Genomic DNA, 20006 nt, shown 5'->3' with positions numbered 1-20006 from the left:
TCTTGTGGGGGTGGGGTAGAGATGGTCACATGGTTTAGGAGTGGCCCTATATCTGTCACTGGGATATTTGTACATCTGAAGTCATGCTGGTCTAACAGCTGTTAAGAGTAAATGTCTTTTAGCATGATATCGCAGCTAAGCTGGAGACGCCCTTTTTCAGGAGTCGAGAATTTTGTATGTATGTATTTATTAGGTGTGAGAGGTATGACCATAATCTTATAACACCATCTGAGTCATGGGAAGTGGTCAGGAAGAGCATTAAGGATGCATTAAATTGAAGTGACACTAAACTATTATAATTTTACAAATGATTTCTATTTCAAATAAATGAAATGAGAGAATCCTGAAATAATTGTGTCACTTTTTCCACAAAATATATTAAAATGTGAAGCAGCACGACTGTTTTTTAAACAATGATAATAATCAGAAATGTTTCTTGAGCATCAAATCCTCATATTAGAGGATCATGTGACACTGAAGACTGGAGTAATGATGCTGAAAATTCAGCTTTGATCACAGGAATAAATGACATTTTACAATAAATTCACATGAATTAAACAAAACATATGGATTATGTGGTGATACACGTTTTATTTTTATTTTTTTGACAATTAAGTACTTAAAAATTAAAGATACTTCATCTCAATTCATTATTTGCACATTTTAGTTGGAATTTGATGGACATAAACCAACAGATGAGATAATTCATAATCATAACAAATTAATGATAAAAATGGCATTGCATTATGTAACACTTGAGTTCAAAATCAAACATTCTGTATACAGTAAACCTTATATTATAAAATAAATAGATCTGATTCTAAATTATGATTGGATGGGCCATATTTAAAGCTGTAGTTAAACAGCCAATAAATGCTCACCTGTGATTGCATATGAATAGAGTCCTATGACAGACGTCTACTGACTAGCCAATAAAAGTGCAACATGAAATGCCGTATTGATCAACGCGACATGGCGCTAAAACTACTTTCCTCAAGCTCCATTTTCAAAATTAGCATCCCAAGTTGGCCTCTTTTCCCTTGCCATATTCTCCCCTTTCACTCTTTTTTTCAATGCACATAAAAACCACAACTGCGATTCATCTTGCTCTATTTGTTCACCACTAGCACATGCTGATGACGTTTTATTCTTCTACACCAACTTGCGTCGTAGCCTTCGATTCAATAGGTGTCATCATCGTACAGTCTACATACACTCACCTAAAGGATTATTAGGAACACCATACTAATACTGTGTTTGACCCCTTTCGCCTTCAGAACTGCCTTAATTCTACGTGGCATTGATTCAACAAGGTGCTGAAAGCATTCTTTAGAAATGTTGACCCATATTGATACGATAGCATCTTGCAGTTGATGGAGATTTGTGGGATGCACATCCAGGGCACGAAGCTCCCGTTCCACCACATCCCAAAGATGCTCTATTGGGTTGAGATCTGGTGACTGTGGGGGCCATTTTAGTACAGTGAACTCATTGTCATGTTCAAGAAACCAATTTGAAATGATTCGAGCTTTGTGACATGGTGCATTATCCTGCTGGAAGTAGCCATCAGAGGATGGGTACATGGTGGTCATAAAGGGATGGACATGGTCAGAAACAATGCTCAGGTAGGCCGTGGCATTTAAACGATGCCCAATTGGCACTAAGGGGCCTAAAGTGTGCCAAGAAAACATCCCCCACACCATTACACCACCACCACCAGCCTGCACAGTGGTAACAAGGCATGATGGATCCATGTTCTCATTCTGTTTACGCCAAATTCTGACTCTACCATCTGAATGTCTCAACAGAAATCGAGACTCATCAGACCAGGCAACATTTTTCCAGTCTTCAACTGTCCAATTTTGGTGAGCTTGTGCAAATTGTAGCCTCTTTTTCCTATTTGTAGTGGAGATGAGTGGTACCCGGTGGGGTCTTCTGCTGTTGTAGCCCATCCGTCTCAAGGTTGTGCGTGTTGTGGCTTCACAAATGCTTTGCTGCATACCTCGGTTGTAACGAGTGGTTATTTCAGTCAAAGTTGCTCTTCTATCAGCTTGAATCAGTCGGCCCATTCTCCTCTGACCTCTAGCATCAACAAGGCATTTTAACCCACAGGACTGCCGCATACTGGATGTTTTTCCCTTTTCACACCATTCTTTGTAAACCCTAGAAATGGTTGTGCGTGAAAATCCCAGTAACTGAGCAGATTGTGAAATACTCAGACCGGCCCGTCTGGCACCAACAACCATGCCACGCTCAAAATTGCTTAAATCACCTTTCTTTCCCATTCTGACATTCAGTTTGGAGTTCAGGAGATTATCTTGACCAGGACCACACCCCTAAATGCATTGAAGCAACTGCCATGTGATTGGTTGATTAGATAATTGCATTAATGAGAAATTGAACAGGTGTTCCTAATAATCCTTTAGGTGAGTGTACATGTCGTACATACGTTTATTAGATCCACAGTGTGATTTGTAATGATCTTATAGGATGGCCGAAATCACACAGTCTGTAGCAGGCATGAGCCGTAGTTGGCGGTCACTGTAGTAAAACATAGTAAATACAGTATATGTTAGATTAGCACCACAATTTCTACTGTTTTGTTCCGGCTCATTAGATCGTTTTTGCAGCGCACGTTTGTACACAGATGCTGCCAGTGAAGTCAGTATGATAGGGCAGAATGTCAGTAAGTCGACTGCCTAAACTCTTGGATGTAACCCGTATTATTGCCGCAAGTTGAAATGCCACAACTCGCTTGTTTGGGACACTTCACATTTTGATTCTTTGATCTTTTGTATGTTTGAATAACGTAAAGCAGTACAGCTTCAGCTCTACTGGCTGATACATTTCTGCTGTCGCACACACACGTCAGACTGCCAACGCAGGCTCTGGGATGTGGTTCACTACTTGCTGCATAGCTCTCAACATCTTTCCAGTGTCTAGACGCCATCAGTGGTAATTATCTCTCACTATCCCTTAAACACTCAACCAGATTGTATGTGCACGCAGTCTCGCACACCCACCCACACACACACACACACACTCAGGCCATTACCCAATTACACACAAAGACATTACGGAGATGGGTGGGACTCTCATTTGGGGAGAGTTGTGCACACAATGCAATGACAACACCTGCTGGAAATGAAAATTTGTTTCTTTTTGTCATTGTTTGGAGTGGACGCTTTACGAAGGAGTGCATTCATGTGTGTTTCTACATTATTTTCTAGGATAAAGTGAGTGTGTGTTGTCGCCACTTTCTTCACGAGATGTGGAGTGAGAGATGTAAAGCTTTAAATCTTCTTACATGTACTGCAAGGCAAAGCCTGGCCATGCTCAAAGTAACACACACACACACACACACACACACACACACACACACACACACACACACGCATACGGGCGATTACACCAGTCACTCTCATTCAGATTCCCACACACGCGTTAAATTTGTAGCTTTCACTCTATTTCTGTTGGCTTTGAGGTCATTATGCTAGTGCTACTCCTTGATGCAGTTCAACCTTTACAGAAATATACAATAAAAATGTCCGTCTTTCTCTTTTTGGAAAACAGAACAAAAGTATCGATGACATCATCTTGTACTCACAGGCGTATCCCTTGAGAAAAAGTATACTGTTTAAAAAGAGTACTTAAATAAGAGCGCAAATAATATACTTTAAAAGAATATACTTAATTGTGAAGTGAATGTAATGTTGTTTTTAGACACTTATTTGCATGTTAATTGCAAAAACTTAAAATGTATTATAGTTTAAATTTATATTAAATGCAACTATTTGAGCTTAGTGCTTTTTTGCCCTCTCAAGAAGGACTTGATTCTTGGACTTGAAGGAATTTCGTAATTATTTCGTGTTTGAAAAATGGTCCGAGTGTACTGGGGAATTTACTAATAAGCATTTATGGCAAACTAAAATATGCTTTCATGTATTTAATAATGCATTACACATTAGTAATGATGAAGATGCAGTTTAAGTACATTTAAAATATTAACTATAAATGTAATATCAAATAACACTAAAATTATAGTCAAGTACTTTACATGTGCTTTAGTATGTTAGTCAACACATCAAAATAAGAGTACTTTAAAGCACAGCAAAAGGCACTTTTTAAAAGTGTAATTCAGTGTGTCGTGAAAGTGCGCTCTCTTTAAAGTGTATTCATTTAATTAATATTACATTATTTGCAAGTACACCCATATTGTTGTCCAGTGAAATGCTCTTTTAGATTGAGAATGTCTCCTTCCTCTAAGACCACGAATGCCACATGCTCACTGGCTAGATCAACCTGAAATATACAGTTTTCCGTGCTATTTGAGGATAATAAACAACATTTACTATACAATTAATGTCAGATTGTATTGCTGATTTAAAATATGTTATAGAAGTGTGAGTACTTTTGTAAAATGTAGATATTTCCCTATTCAACTAGAGAGGAGCTGTACTTGCATGACTAACAATAGACGCGATGCGTCCCCAAGATGGCCGCAGAGTGAAGTGATTGCCTTGAAATGGACTTGAACTTCAAGTCTAACGTTTGCACTGAAGTACTTGCGTTTCGTCCCTAACTAATGGTTCTGTGTGTCTGTAGCCCATGATGAAGCAGTCCCCGTGGGGCTCCCATCAGGGCGGCGGCTGGAACTCTGGCGGGATGTCCTGGGGCCGGGACCATCGGCGTGGAGGCGGCATGGGTGTGCCAGGCTCCGTCAACCAGATCTCTCCCATGAAGAAGCCCTTCTCCAGTAACGTCATCGCTCCACCGAAGTTCCCCCGCTCCGCCGGCTCCATGGGACCTAAATCCTGGATTGAAGAAAATATGTTCCGCACCGACAACAACAGCAACACGCTGCTGCCCCCCCAGGTATGTGTGTGTGAGCTTCAGGTTCTCGGGCTGGGATGGGAGCCAGTTATTTTTTAAATTATTGCTCAATATGCATAAGCATCAGACGCCGTCTGTGTGTACGCCCGGTACGCCCTGTGTGTGACTGTTGAGTTCAATAGGACGTTCAACGACCTTCTACAGGATCATTGATGACTCACGGTGAGGTCATCGAGGTTTTGCCGGTTTCATCCTGAAGGAACCTGTCCTCTCCCTTCATTATTGTGGCAGTCTGAACTCGGTTCTGGAAATCTGTGTCTGTGTGCTTTTTGGAAAAATCAATTCAACCTATTTGATCTCCAGTTTGCTGTTAGATGGGACACATGGGACTATGAAATGTCCATGAATCTCATGAATCTCAAGTGCAATCATATGTTCGTATGACCATTGACCTTTATTTATGAGGTTGACTTTCTACGGTGTCATACCACTGGGGCTGGGAGGTATATATTTGTTCTGAAATAGCTTATATATATATGTGTGTGTGTGTGTGTATATATTTGATCATATAAATTCAGCCTTGGTGACCATAATGCCCGGTACACACTGCATGATTTTGGGCTGTCCCATAGGAAAGATGAGCAATCGTGTTGATTTCTGTGGCTGTGGCTCGACGTCGTACAGTGAGAGAGATTCAAAGACGGTCATTGGTCTTGAGACCAAATATAACCCGCGATCATTTTCTGACAGTGTCGTAGATTTATCATGATCATCTCAGTGTGTTTGATGCTACGATCTACGTCTACTGACTAACCGGTAAAAATGCAGATCACACAGTCTGTAGTAGGCATAAGAGACTTATCTCAAAAACACACATATATAGGAGGAACCACTATTTCAACCAAACTACTGTAGCAATGTAGATTTAGAAAGTTTAATGCACAAAGTAAAATACAAGAAACATGTAAATTGCCACACAGATACTTCCATGAACATTTCTGAGTGATGGTGCAAACGAATCATTGAATTTGTTTGAATTAATTCATTGAAACAACCAATACATGAAAATTTTTTTTTTAAAAAATGTAAAAAATAAACTGAAATTTAAATTAAATTGAAATAAAAATAGCTGATGCTTAAATACTTCAATGCTCCCACACTTAAGTCGCAAAATGATGGTCAAAAAAAAAAAAAAAAGCTTGTGATTTTGTAATATTCACGTTTTATAATACCAGGAAAATTATTGCAAACATATAGTAAATATTCAATATATTGTCCAGCCCTGCTTTATGCTTAATGCAAATTTTAGTGAGAGTCTGAAAGTTTCTCACTTTTGAGCTAAAAGTGAGAAACTGTGAGTATGTGAGAGGCTAAAGGGGAAAAAGGCATTTTTGTCGTGTTGCCCCATTGTTTTGATGATGAGCTGAAACAGCAGGTCATTTACATGTGAATCACTGAAGTGTATGTGGAAACACCCCATGTTTAAACCTCTGCTGATACAAACTGCTATTGTTACTTTTCATTTTAGTATCGACTTAGTATCACATGACTACTGGTATTCTTGCCATCCTTACTCTCTACAGTTGGCTTATCTTATTCAGGCCTTGTGTGCTAATGGCTATAGATGTGCTCTTGAATTAAACCAGTTTTAGTTTTGACATATTTAACATGCCGTTCTGTCATTAAGAGCTGTTGTTATGGTCTGGCACAGAATAACTCATTGTTAGTTTGTACTTTATTTCGGACCAGATCAGTGTTTGGCGCGTCACAGCTAATTCTGTTAAAGCGGGGCCTAACAGAACTGAAATGAGGGACCTGAGATGAGTGTGGTCTGGCCTTCATCACTTTCTTTCCTCCTCTCTCAGGAAACAGGTCCGACTCTAGGAGCATCTGCGGTATTGTTCATTTCCATAAACACATTGCCGTTTGGGATTCCTCGCATTCCACAAGCCTCTCCTCTCTCCTCCTGTCCTCTCCTTCCTTCATGTTTGCTCTGCGTTCCAGAGATCAAATGCGTCATGTGCTGAAAAGAGAAACAAAAAAGATAGAAACGGAAGGAGGAGGAAAGGACAGAGATAAAATGCGGCTATAGAGATTTCATTCAATTTCTCAAGATTTTCTTTGAACTTTTAACTTTGAATGTTTAAATTTGAATTTTAATGACAGTGTCGTAGTCGAAATGTGTTTGAATCAAGACAGGGCCGAGTCTGAATCCACATGTAATGTGGTCTTGGACTCGAGGTGCGCTTACGTCATATTGTAATTACCATAAGCGTTCTTGTCCTCGTAGAACTTGGAATTTTCTGAGAGATCCGACTTGTACCACCTGACAGTTGCAGATTCATTTTGCCATTGATAGTGTTGCCATAGAAATGCATAATTCCGAGGAACGTTTAGAGTAGAATGTCACGTGTTGTAATTCTACACGTCATCTTGTAATTACGTCATGGTGTGAACGCAGCATCAGTCTTCATATTTCATGGTGTTTGTCTTGTCATAAACTGAGAATGTGGTCTCAGTCTTCAATCAGACTCGAATGAGCTGGTCTCGACTACAACGGTATAAAAATAAATATTTCTTCGCAAACATTTAGAATTTGAATGATATTGAACGGTGGCATAATAACCCAAAGTCTCAGATCAGCATGAGTCTTCAGGCCTCGTGTTCTTCACTGGAGAACTGAGCTGCTTTTCAGACACTATTTCTGGCAATGTTGCTAAAACTATATTTAGCCCCTTCCAGCCTCGGGCTGTCTGTAAGCTCCGGTGTGAGGGCCTGCGAATAGGACTGGAGACTGGAGACAGCACAGGACTGATAAAAGAGCTTGCTTTTTAAAACCTGCTCTACCTGTGGGAGGCAGATGGCCGAGACACATCCAGTTAGAAGCATCTGCGCTTGACGCAGTCAGCACTCGCTCCCTGTGTGCTTTCCAAACAATGTCCATCATACATTTATGTGTCAGTCAGGGTATCTTTACATATTCACTACGGAGCCTCATACATGACATGTGGAAGAAAAAATAGATATTGTGGCCAGCTTTATTAATTTGTTCCCTTGTTTTAAGTTCAGTCAGTTAAATTCAATGTGGCCACAAATTAAATTAAACAACAAAACGAATTAGTACGATATGGCCACGATTTAACGTAAACAACAAAACAAATTAATACAATATGGCCACGATTTAACTTAAACAATGAAACAAATTAGTATGATATGGCCACGAAGTAACTTAAGCAACGAAACTAATTAGTACGATATGGCCACGATTTAACGTAAACCATGAAACTAATTAGTACGATATGGCCACGGTTTAACTTAAACAAAACAAAACAAAAAAACTGTACAATGTGGCCAAGATTTAACTTAAACACCTGAACGAATTAGTACGATATGGCCACGATTTAACTTAAACAACGCAACTAATTAGTATGATATGGCCACGAAGTAACTTAAACAACGAAACTAATTAGTACGATATGGCCACGAAGTAACTTAAATATCGAAACTAATTAGTACGATATGGCCACGAAGTAACTTAAACAACGCAACTAATTAGTATGATATGGCCACGAAGTAACTTAAATATCGAAACTAATTAGTACGATATGGCCACGAAGTAACTTAAATATCGAAACTAATTAGTACGATATGGCCACGAAGTAACTTAAATATCGAAACTAATTAGTATGATATGGCCACGAAGTAACTTAAACAACGAAACTAATTAGTACGATATGGCCACGAAGTAACTTAAACAACGCAACTAATTAGTATGATATGGCCACGAAGTAACTTAAATATCGAAACTAATTAGTACGATATGGCCACGAAGTAATTTAAATATCGAAACTAATTAGTACGATATGGCCACGAAGTAACTTAAATATCGAAACTAATTAGTACGATATGGCCACGAAGTAACTTAAACAACGCAACTAATTAGTATGATATGGCCACGAAGTAACTTAAATATCGAAACTAATTAGTACGATATGGCCACGAAGTAACTTAAATATCGAAACTAATTAGTACGATATGGCCACGAAGTAACTTAAATATCGAAACTAATTAGTACGATATGGCCACGAAGTAACTTAAATATCGAAACTAATTAGTACGATATGGCCACGATTTAACTTAAACAACGCAACTAATTAGTATGATATGGCCACGAAGTAACTTAAACAACGAAACTAATTAGTACGATATGGCCACGAAGTAACTTAAATATCGAAACTAATTAGTACGATATGGCCACGAAGTAACTTAAACAACGCAACTAATTAGTATGATATGGCCACGAAGTAACTTAAATATCGAAACTAATTAGTACGATATGGCCACGAAGTAACTTAAATATCGAAACTAATTAGTACGATATGGCCACGAAGTAACTTAAACAACGAAACTAATTAGTACGGTATGGCCACGAAGTAACTTAAATATCGAAACTAATTAGTATGATATGGCCACGAAGTAACTTAAATAACGAAACTAATTAGTACGATATGGCCACGAAGTAACTTAAATATCGAAACTAATTAGTACGATATGGCCACGAAGTAACTTAAACAACGAAACTAATTAGTACGATATGGCCACGAAGTAACTTAAATAACTAAACTAATTAGTACGATATGGCCACGAAGTAACTTAAACAACGAAACTAATTAGTACGATATGGCCACGAAGTAACTTAAATATCGAAACTAATTAGTACGATATGGCCACGAAGTAACTTAAACAACTAAACTAATTAGTACGATATGGCCACGAAGTAACTTAAATAACGAAACTAATTAGTACGATATGGCCACGAAGTAACTTAAATATCGAAAATAATTAGTACGATATGGCCACGAAGTAACTTAAATATCGAAACTAATTAGTACGATATGGCCACGAAGTAACTTAAACAACGAAACTAATTAGTACGATATGGCCACGAAGTAACTTAAATATCGAAACTAATTAGTATGATATGGCCACGAAGTAACTTAAACAACGAAACTAATTAGTACGATATGGCCACGAAGTAATTTAAATATCGAAACTAATTAGTACGATATGGCCACGAAGTAACTTAAACAACGAAACTAATTAGTACGATATGGCCACGAAGTAACTTAAATATCGAAACTAATTAGTACGATATGGCCACGAAGTAACTTAAATATCGAAACTAATTAGTACAATGCGGCCACGGTTTAACTTAAACAAAACAAACAAAAAAAACTGTACAATGTGGCCAAGATTTAACTTAAACAACAAAACGAATAAGTACAGCGTGCCATAAAACACAGCACAGATTGTTTTATATATATTTTCCATTAGAATAACTGTAGCGCTGGGCTGAAAGTGGTGACAGGAAGTGATGCGGGCGGCAGTAATCTGGCATTATCCTGCCACACAGCAGCTGCTGTTGGTTAATGGGTGTGTGTGTGTGTGTGTGTTTGCTGAAGATTCACCATGATGGACCACATACTAAAACACTTCATACTGCACCATAATGTACAACTACAGCGACTCAACTTTATGAAGCCTGATTACAAAAACAAAAGTTTCACCATCAAAACCCATGTCCCAAGCACACATATATAATGATGCCTTTATTATGACAGACTTGTGTTACACATGTTGCACTTTACATTGTTTTTTTTTTTTTTTTTTTAAGTGATTCCAATCATGTCTCAAACATTTCAAAACCATCATGTCGATCAGTGCGCATCTGAAGTGTCTCAGCTGAAGGAAACAATACATAATTTATCGGCTTTAATATATCAACCAAATTTTCTTATCAGGCCGATAACGATAACATTAAAAATGAACATATATCGGTCGATACCGATATGGTGGCCGATATATCGTACATCCCTATATGAAAGTGTACTCTCTTTAAGTGCACTAAAGTGGACTTTTATTTTATTAATGTTATCTGCCAGTACACATACAGAAATAAAGTGGATATTCACCACAACTAAGTGCACTTCTTTTCCACAAGGCTGGAGATAATGAGGGTCCCCTGGACTTGTGCTGTTTGTGTCAGTCGTGAAAGTGTTTCCTGCACACACAGGTCTAGTGGCGGATATAACTGTGTTTATGTTCACATTCCTTCTTAGTCTCATTGCGGTAATGACACAGACATCTGTGGCATGTTGTTACGCAGGTGTTGTGATAGGGAGACGGGATGCCCCCACAAAAGGGAAGAAGGATATTCTCGTAAAGCAGCCGAATATCAAAAACAAGCGACACACACATTCTTCCTTAAAACAGCCACGCATCGCGACCAGTTTGGCTGAACTTTCAGTCCAAAATACACTAAAGCTACAAACCTGTCTGGTTAATTCCACTCGTGACAGCTCTACAAACAACATTCCAGGGGGTCGGAATTCTGTGTCCCAGAATCCGGGTCTGCCGCAGTATTCCTGGGACTCAGGGGTGCTTGACCTACACAAACATGCTCTATTCCTGCTTAGAGCGATCAGCTCGGAAAGAATGCCGTTCCCTGCGTCCGAGGGAGCCGGTTTGCTCCTGACTGTGTGCATGTAATCCCATAATTTCACAACACTACCTGCTTCCATCTGTAATGCACATATTGACACATCCCTCAACTCTGTTCCTCAGGATCGGTCCAGGATGTATGACAGCTTGAACATGCATTCGTTGGAGAGCTCCCTGATCGACATCATGAGGGCAGAGCAGGACCCTTTGAAGGGTAAGATATATTTCCTTATCATGGTTTGCTGGTGTCATGGGAGTCTTATAGACCTTATGTAGCCCCGCCCCTTTTCAGCGCTGCGCTCGTTGTCTTTTGACTTCCGGTCTGTATTTTCACGGCGATCTTACGTATTTATGAATGAATGGCTCGTTTTAAAATCTTCCAGGTCGACTGACATTTGTTTAGTCATCTGCTTTAAACATTACAATCCTCATGATAACTTTCGTTAACTTTACATTAAGTAAATCCACTTCAAAAGCTAATTACTCCTGGACAGCAATGCCATAGAAATATACAGATCGACCGCAAAGACAATATTCGAAAAATGGCGGCGCCCTCGTTTCTATAGGTCTATAAGGCTTTGGAGGACAGACTACATGGAAGATTTCACATGTTAAACATGGTTCATATAAGGTCTGTCTTCATCAAGGTCTTAGAAGAACCAGCATTTTGTACTGATTTAGCTTATTTTCTGTACTTTTGATGCATTCATGTAATTGAGAGGGTTGCATTGAGCTTTGTGATTCTAGCCACTTTTGATTCTCAGATAAATGTTTCTTAATATCAAAAAGTGAGCTTATAAAATTGATAATTTTGTCTCTTAAATCTGATTAGATGATGCTCAAAGGGGTTGTAAAATAGCCATATACGCACACCTATGGACACACAACAGTTAAATGTACTTTTTTTGGACAGTGTCTTGCAACAGTTTTTTGTTAATAAATTATTCTGATAATAAATAAGCTATTTTAGCATGGTGAAATAGTGGCTTTTACCATGGTAAAAGAAAATATTTTGCAATATTCAACCGTGCATGTTACTCCAAAAAGTATCGTTATTACACTCACCTAAAGGATTATTAGGAACACCATACTAATACTGTGTTTGACCCCCTTTCGCCTTCAGAACTGCCTTAATTCTACGTGGCATTGATTCAACAAGGTGCTGAAAGCATTCTTTAGAAATGTTGGCCCATATTGATAGGATAGCATCTTGCAGTTGATGGAGATTTGTGGGATGCACATCCAGGGCACGAAGCTCCCGTTCCACCCAGGCGGGTAATCCATCGACCGGAAGTTGAAGCCGGCCGCGTGCCGCCATCTTGTAGCAGAACTTCACTTGCGTTAGCATTCCCATTGACTCCCATTCATTTTGGTGTCACTTTGACAGCGAATAACTTTACATCTGAGGCGTTTAAAGACTCCATTTGTCCATTATTTATTTCTAAAGAAACACGACAATGTATAATGGGCTCCATTACCTTCTATGTTACATTATGGCCCTGTAGAAACAGTTTTTATAAAAATAGGCTAACGATTGCGTCATAACCACTCGACTCTCTGTCGCACAGTAGAGAGATTACCGTACAGACAGGAGGAGAAGCTCGCAGGCAATCGCGGGGACGTCGACGGAGAAGCCCTGGCGTTACATTTTAAAATAAATACTATACAAAATAATTAATCAGAATACTTACTCCTGCTTACTCACGCCAAAGAACTCTTTGCTCTAAGCTCGCCGTCTCTGCAAGATTAACGTTGGCAGTTTACATGCACAGCTACTAGAAGATTTACATCTGTCAGACAGGTTGCTCACGTCATCAAGCTTAGTTTGAGTCGGTTTGAGTCTGCGCGTCAGGAACGGAAGTGCTAAAAAATCGCTAAAAATGGGCTTCACTTGCCTCAATTGAGTTCCAATGAGATGGCTCTGTCCACTTCTTTTACTGTCTATGGTTCCACCACATCCCAAAGATGCTCTATTGGGTTGAGATCTGGTGACTGTGGGGGCCATTTTAGTACAGTGAACTCATTGTCATGTTCAAGAAACCAATTTGAAATGATTCGAGCTTTGTGACATGGTGCATTATCCTGCTGGAAGTAGCCATCAGAGGATGGGTACATGGTGGTCATAAAGGGATGGACATGGTCAGAAACAATGCTCAGGTAGGCCGTGGCATTTAAACGATGCCCAATTGGCACTAAGGGGCCTAAAGTGTGCCAAGAAAACATCCCCCACACCATTACACCACCACCACCAGCCTGCACAGTGGTAACAATTGCATGATGGATCCATGTTCTCATTCTGTTTACGCCAAATTCTGACTCTACCATCTGAATGTCTCAACAGAAATCGAGACTCATCAGACCAGGCAACATTTTTCCAGTCTTCAACTGTCCAATTTTGGTGAGCTCGTGCAAATTGTAGCCTCTTTTTCCTATTTGTAGTGGAGATGAGTGGTACCCGGTGGGGTCTTCTGCTGTTGTAGCCCATCCGCCTCAAGGTTGTGCGTGTTGTGGCTTCACAAATGCTTTGCTGCATACCTCGGTTGTAACGAGTGGTTATTTCAGTCAAAGTTGCTCTTCTATCAGCTTGAATCAGTAGGCCCATTCTCCTCTGACCTCTAGCATCAACAAGGCATTTTCGCCCACAGGACTGCCGCATACTGGATGTTTTTCCCTTTTCACACCATTCTTTGTAAACCCTAGAAATGGTTGTGCGTGAAAATCCCAGTAACTGAGCAGATTGTGAAATACTCTGACCGGCCCGTCTGGCACCAACAACCATGCCACGCTCAAAATTGCTTAAATCACCTTTCTTTCCCATTCTGACATTCAGTTTGGAGTTCAGGAGATTGTCTTGACCAGGACCACACCCCTAAATGCATTGAAGCAACTGCCATGTGATTGGTTGATTAGATAATTGCATTAATGATAAATTGAACAGGTGTTCCTAATAATCCTTTAGGTGAGTGTATATTTCATCAAGAGCAACTCCCCTTGTGAAAAAGAATACACTTTTAAAGAGTAGCCTTCTTGTTATGAAAATAATATACTTTAAAAGAATACACATAAAAAATAATTTAATGTTTTCTGCAATGAAATACAAATTCTTATAGTTTAAATTTATATTAAATGCAGTAATCTAAACTTACAGTAAGTGGGTCAAAAACACTCTTAAGTAGGACATTTTTCATAATTACTTCTATTTCTCGCACATGACATGTGGAAGAGAAATAGATATTGTGGCCAGGTCTATTGATTGATATGTCATGATTATTAATTTGTTCCCCTGTTTAAGTTCAGTCAGTTACTTTTAATTTAGTTCTGTTTTGTGAAAGTCATGGATGTGTGCTCTCTTTAAGTCTTTAAGGCCTTATTAGAATTGAAATATCTGTAAGCACAGTTTTAAAAAATATATATACTTTTAAGATTTGAAGTACACTACAAGTGAACATTCAATAAAATTAAGTGCACTTCTCTGCCTCTGAAACGACTTTCCCTTTTGCATGACATCACAAACCCCTCTTAGTTTTCAACCCGTCCCCTTCAACCACCTCTGTCCGTTCTGGTATCTTACGGACATTTTTTACAATCCAGACTATTCCTGACGGACAAGTTCCCTTTTTTTTTTCTCCACATAGAATATCTTATTGTAAAATAGGTTGTTAAAGCATTTTATGTCGGTACTTTCAAGCACTAACTTAAAGTTCTCATAAAGTTTAAAGTTTAATAGCACCTAATCAGGGTAAGAATCGTGGCACTGCCTATCACAGCCTTTTGCTTTATTTGGGCCCAGTGGCTCAGAGAAATGAGGTCCTCGGTTCGAGTCCTGGCTGAAGACTCTTCAAGTCTTCCTTCCTTCAGTATAGACGCTAAATTGTCCGTAGGTGTGAATGCGTGTGTGTGTGAGTCCCCAAGACATTTAATTGGGAGGGTTGGGGAAAGACCCGGTGACCTCCACGGAAATCCACGTACAGTCTCTCGCGGATGGCAGGAGACATGGCCCATAGAATCACCAAGAGTCAGATAGGACTGAAGTGGTTAATGAATGGATGGATGATAGTTTGTGTGTTGAGTCCCAGCCTCACGGTGTGTGTGGCACTGTGGATCTGGGTGTGGCTCTCGCTACAGTCACTCCGAGTGTCTCTCACTGGAGCTTCTCGCTCAGCCTGCTGGAGCAGATGGACCAGACACATGGGGCGGCACTCACTGCAGAGACCGAGAGAGAGGGAAGGGCGTGGGTATATGCTCTATATTTAGCTCACGCCACCCTGTGTGTGACAGATAAAGGACAGGAGAGTGAATGGGGCTCTCTACAGCTTCCACAGGCCCTCTTTTAAAGGATATTTTTATTATTTTAATATGTTCCTTGAGATTAACTTCTAATGTTATTAAAGTTTTTGTGCACAAAAAAAACAAATATATGTGAGGAAAAATGATTATTTTCAACCCTCACTCTGAAATTATCCGTTTTTAAGGCGTTGCTCCTTTAAGGCTTGTCAGGAAATGGCCACTGTTATGATTGGCTAACGTCATCGCATGGATAGATAATGCAATATTCTTAAAAAAAAAAAAAAAAAAAGAATTTTGAATAAAGAATAAAAGCAAATAACAATATGATGTAGAAATATTATAATTTGGATTCCCTGAGATGCTCTGTTTCAGTCAGGAATATCTCATCATGGAAGTGTTACAGTTTTCAAGTTGACTTTAATATGGGAATTGCGGGGTTAACAGTAGGAAACCACCAAATTATGATCTAAATGTTTTAGTAGTTGTGGTGTTGCTAAGCTACCTGTGCTTTAGCTTTTCTAACATGCCGACTTTGGCTTAATCGAACCGATCGTGGGAGATGTGCTGAGCGAACCACTCCTGAGAAACCCGCTCAGTAAACGATGGCTCAGTTAACGGGTCGTCACGAGTGTTCGCCAGCATCAGGGAATGCGCTGACACTAGCTGAAGCACTCAAAACAACACACCGCTGTTGAAATATTAAACACTTGGCAGAGACACCGGACCACTTCCAGGATTGGTTTGTCTTGTGATGTTATTGTATGTAATCACAAAGCAGATGAAACGAAACAATAGTTTGATTGACCGTGGAAGGACGATGAGAGCTCTGTGAAACATTGTAATTGTCTCTAGGAGCTTCTGCGTTTAATAATTGGACAACAGATGGTGTGTGTGGGTGTGTGTGTGAGAGTGTGTGAGGACTTGGAAGAATTACAGCTTATTGTCTGTGTACCTGGACGTTTTCTAAATAAAATCTATCAGACTAGATTAGGGATAAATCTCAGGACATCATGCCCAGGTCACATTTGACCCCCAAAATCAAGCGGAAAAATATTTTGAATACATTTTGCATAAAGAAAATGAAGCCCTGCAGAAAAAGACTACTTTTCCAACTGCAATATTATTTGTCCATATTTATAGTTTTTTGCTTTAAATAGTTCTTTTTATTTAAAAAGAAAGAAAAATATATTTTTTTTCTTTGGAAAAGAGAACATTTGCATCTAGAAATCTAGAAATTCTAATTGTTTTTACTGATGCTTTCAAGATGATTTTTGCAATTTCAGCAACACCTTGTCTATGTTAGGCTAGATAACATTACCTGGGAATTTGCAGATTTTGCTACAACAATAGTCCCCGACAGCCACACATTCAAAGGGAATTTTTCTGTGTCGTAAGTGCTCACATGTTAAACTGGGATGTGTCATGTGACAGATCTTCGGATTCTCTATGTATGTTCTGTCATGTGACTGGGGTCAAACTTAAGGATGACCTTAATAACACAGCAAAGCTAGTTCAGCAATGCTAGAAACATTCCTCATGAGAGACAGGGGCTCTGTTTAAAAACCTATTGAGCCTCGTTCACACAAAGAGTGATAACTATAGTGATAACGATATTAGCTCCACACCAGCAAACCATAATGTTCTGTGTATTATATGCGCACGCTGCAGTTTTGTCGTCTGCCACTTTAAATGCACCAAGTTCAGATTGGCTGTCAATGTTTTTATCGTTAATCAGCTAGAAAAATACCTAGATGCCGTTCCTTAAATGATCCTTAAAAATTAAAACGATTATTAAAACTTTGTAGTTATTGATAAAGTTATCATACATTGTGTGAATGGGCCTTTAATAAAGTTAAAAAAGGAAAGGAGTTTTACTTCAGGAACCCGACTGTTGCGCTCTATGGCTGATTTGGATGCTAGCTTCAAAACGTCAGGGAAAGCATCACTCTTTATGTAAAGCGCAATGAGAGAACCAACTCCATACACTGGCAGAAATAGGGGTACAGTAGGAGTCCATTTCTGTCCCCCATGGAACAATCTACACTAACGTACCCCATATCTCTTATTATTGGACCTCAAGGTACATATATGTACTTTTTTAGGGTCAAAAAGCATTAAAAGTACCGTTTCTTTTAAAGGTTAAGGTACAATGTTGTACCCTTAAGGGTACAGCCCCAGTGACAAGCCATTGTACCCCTAACGGTACAATTATGTACTTTATTTTCTGAAAGTGTATTCATTCTCTGTTTTTAGCATAATGCTAAGCTAATGATATCATTTTCTAAGCATAAAAATGCAAAGGTTGTTCTGGTCTGTTCCACGAGTTCGTAACAGTGCAATCTGGGTTTGCCTTCTCTAGATGTCTAACACTGCTCCCTACATAGGCATCTCTCAGGTGTTGTAAGATTGACACATGTTTCATACTGCTCTCTCTCTCTCTGTCTCCTCTCTCATGTTCAGGCCGTGTGGGATGTCCCCACCCCGGCGCTGATGGCCTACTCATGCTCAATGGTAATTATGACAGTGAGCTACAGTTTTTTGTTTTTCTTCTATCTGTAATATGGCTGTGTGTAGCAGAGGCCATCTTGAGAAAAAGATGGGAATCTGGGAATCTAGATGTGTTTGATGAATTACTATGAAGTTACTATTCCCACTGATGATGTGACGTACGTGTTTTAGCATGACTGGATGTCTGTTAGCATCCAGACCTCAACTGTTGTTATTATAGTAGTTATAATGCTATTTAATTGTTAGAGAAATGCTGCTAAACCTTTAAACGTTCTGCATAGTCTGAAGAACATTGAAGGTCACTGACTGTATACCTTTGGACCACACGAAATTATTTTAAGGAAGATTTTAAGGAAGGGTTTTGTGTTTTATAATTGAGGCCCCAATGTAGTTTGAGGCTTGATGTCTTCATCTGTCAGTCTGAAAGACTCTGCATGTTCTTAGGTTTAAAGTCTTTCATACTTGTTAGTCATATTTTCACAGTTGGCTCACTTTGCCACTCTCAAATGTTCTCGTTCAACTCATTTACGTTTGTGTCATATTGCTGTCGAAATGTTATGTTACAGATACTTTTGCATTTGAATCATGTCGTAATGGAATTTCAACAATTTTGCATTTTATTCATAGTGTATTGCAGTCTTGGCTGACCAATCAGCTCGCTGTATCCAGAGGGCTCCGTCCATTTTTAGCCAGCGTGACTGAACTCTTGCTCATTGTGTTTGGCTACGCTCTGTTTAGATCACAGTCTCTGAAGCCTTGCAAAAGTGTGGTTTGCTTTCTTGTGATGCCATATTTCAGAAACAGCTGTTGCTTTTCTTTTTTGGATAATTGGATCATCAGATTATACTCTAAAAATAACTGTGATTGTAGCCAAAAGGCTTCGTTTTGTTTGCTTTGTGTCTTTAATCAGTGGTGTTTACCAAGACAAGCATCACTATTACTATGGCACATATTTAGGGTTAGTAATCTGAACTAACTCCTAACCAGAAGCATTACACATACGATATTAGTCTAATGGACCCCCCACAGATTTACACTGATGGATTGACCTGAGCCATATCTATCCATTTGGGAATGGAGTTGGAATCGGTCCAGTCGTCGACATATATATATAAAAAAAGATTTGCAAATCCTTTTTGAACTACATTCATGTGGTTTGAAATCCTATTCAAATTGCATTTCTGGAAATCTGTTTCCCGTGGTTCATTTTGACATTTATGCAAAACGTAAACATCAGACTCTGTTATAGGAAACATGCCGAAAGTCGTGTTGTTGCAAAGTGCCGGACGAGCAGAAAATGACAATATAACGGATAAGTGTTTTTCTGTAAAAATCAAAATGTCGCCTAAATACGCAACGGCCAATGGCGATAATTCAAAATATCAACTCATATATCGACCTTGGCAATATATCATTCGACCACTACACTGTAAAAAAAAAAAACTTTTTTAAGTTAACTAAACTAATTCGCTCCAATTAAAGTCTTTTTTATTCATATGAGTTACAGGTAGTGTTTTGAACTTAAAAATTCCTGTCATGGTAACTAAAAAAAAGCAAAAAACAAGTTGAGCCAACTTAAAAAAATAAGGCAACATTTTACACTCAACTTTTAAAGTTAGCTCTACTAATTCGCTCCAATTAAAGTCAACTTAAATACCTTTGTTCATCTAAGTAACAGTTAGTCTTTTGAACTTAATTTTTTTTTTTTTTTTTTTTTTTTTGTCAAGGCAACTACAGAATGTTTTGCATTTAGCAATGCTAGCAGCCACAATCCTTGTTTTTTCATCTCCATGTTTGATATTCAAAGCTAACTTCATGACATGAACATGATTTGCCTCTTAATACTACACTGTTAAAAAAATATATTTTCTTGATTT

At 38.9% G+C, this 20006-nt stretch overlaps 1 protein-coding gene across 5 annotated transcripts in view; it reads left to right on the top strand.

Annotated features, from left to right (window-relative positions):
- The window catches only part of cpeb2 (cytoplasmic polyadenylation element binding protein 2), a 38807-nt gene that overhangs the window by 2984 nt on the left and 15817 nt on the right, over positions 1 to 20006 (top strand). For 3 of the 5 annotated variants that reach the window (XR_013818947.1, XM_079848470.1, XM_079848469.1), the window contains exons 2-4: positions 4606 to 4875; positions 11458 to 11548; positions 18082 to 18132. Coding sequence is in view for 4 of the 5 variants with exons in the window: in XM_079848470.1 (XP_079704596.1) it covers positions 4606 to 4875; positions 11458 to 11548; positions 18082 to 18132 (412 nt within the window). In the remaining variant the exon portion in view is untranslated. The remainder of the gene's footprint in view (positions 1 to 4605; positions 4876 to 11457; positions 11549 to 18081; positions 18133 to 20006) is intronic. The other 2 variants (XM_079848472.1, XM_079848471.1) reach the window with 1 other exon arrangement.

The sequence above is a fragment of the Squalius cephalus genome (genome assembly GCF_949319135.1).
Source record: "Squalius cephalus genome assembly, chromosome: 18".
NCBI classification, from domain to species: domain Eukaryota; kingdom Metazoa; phylum Chordata; class Actinopteri; order Cypriniformes; family Leuciscidae; genus Squalius; species Squalius cephalus.
This window is presented reverse-complemented; position numbering and strand designations above follow the sequence as displayed.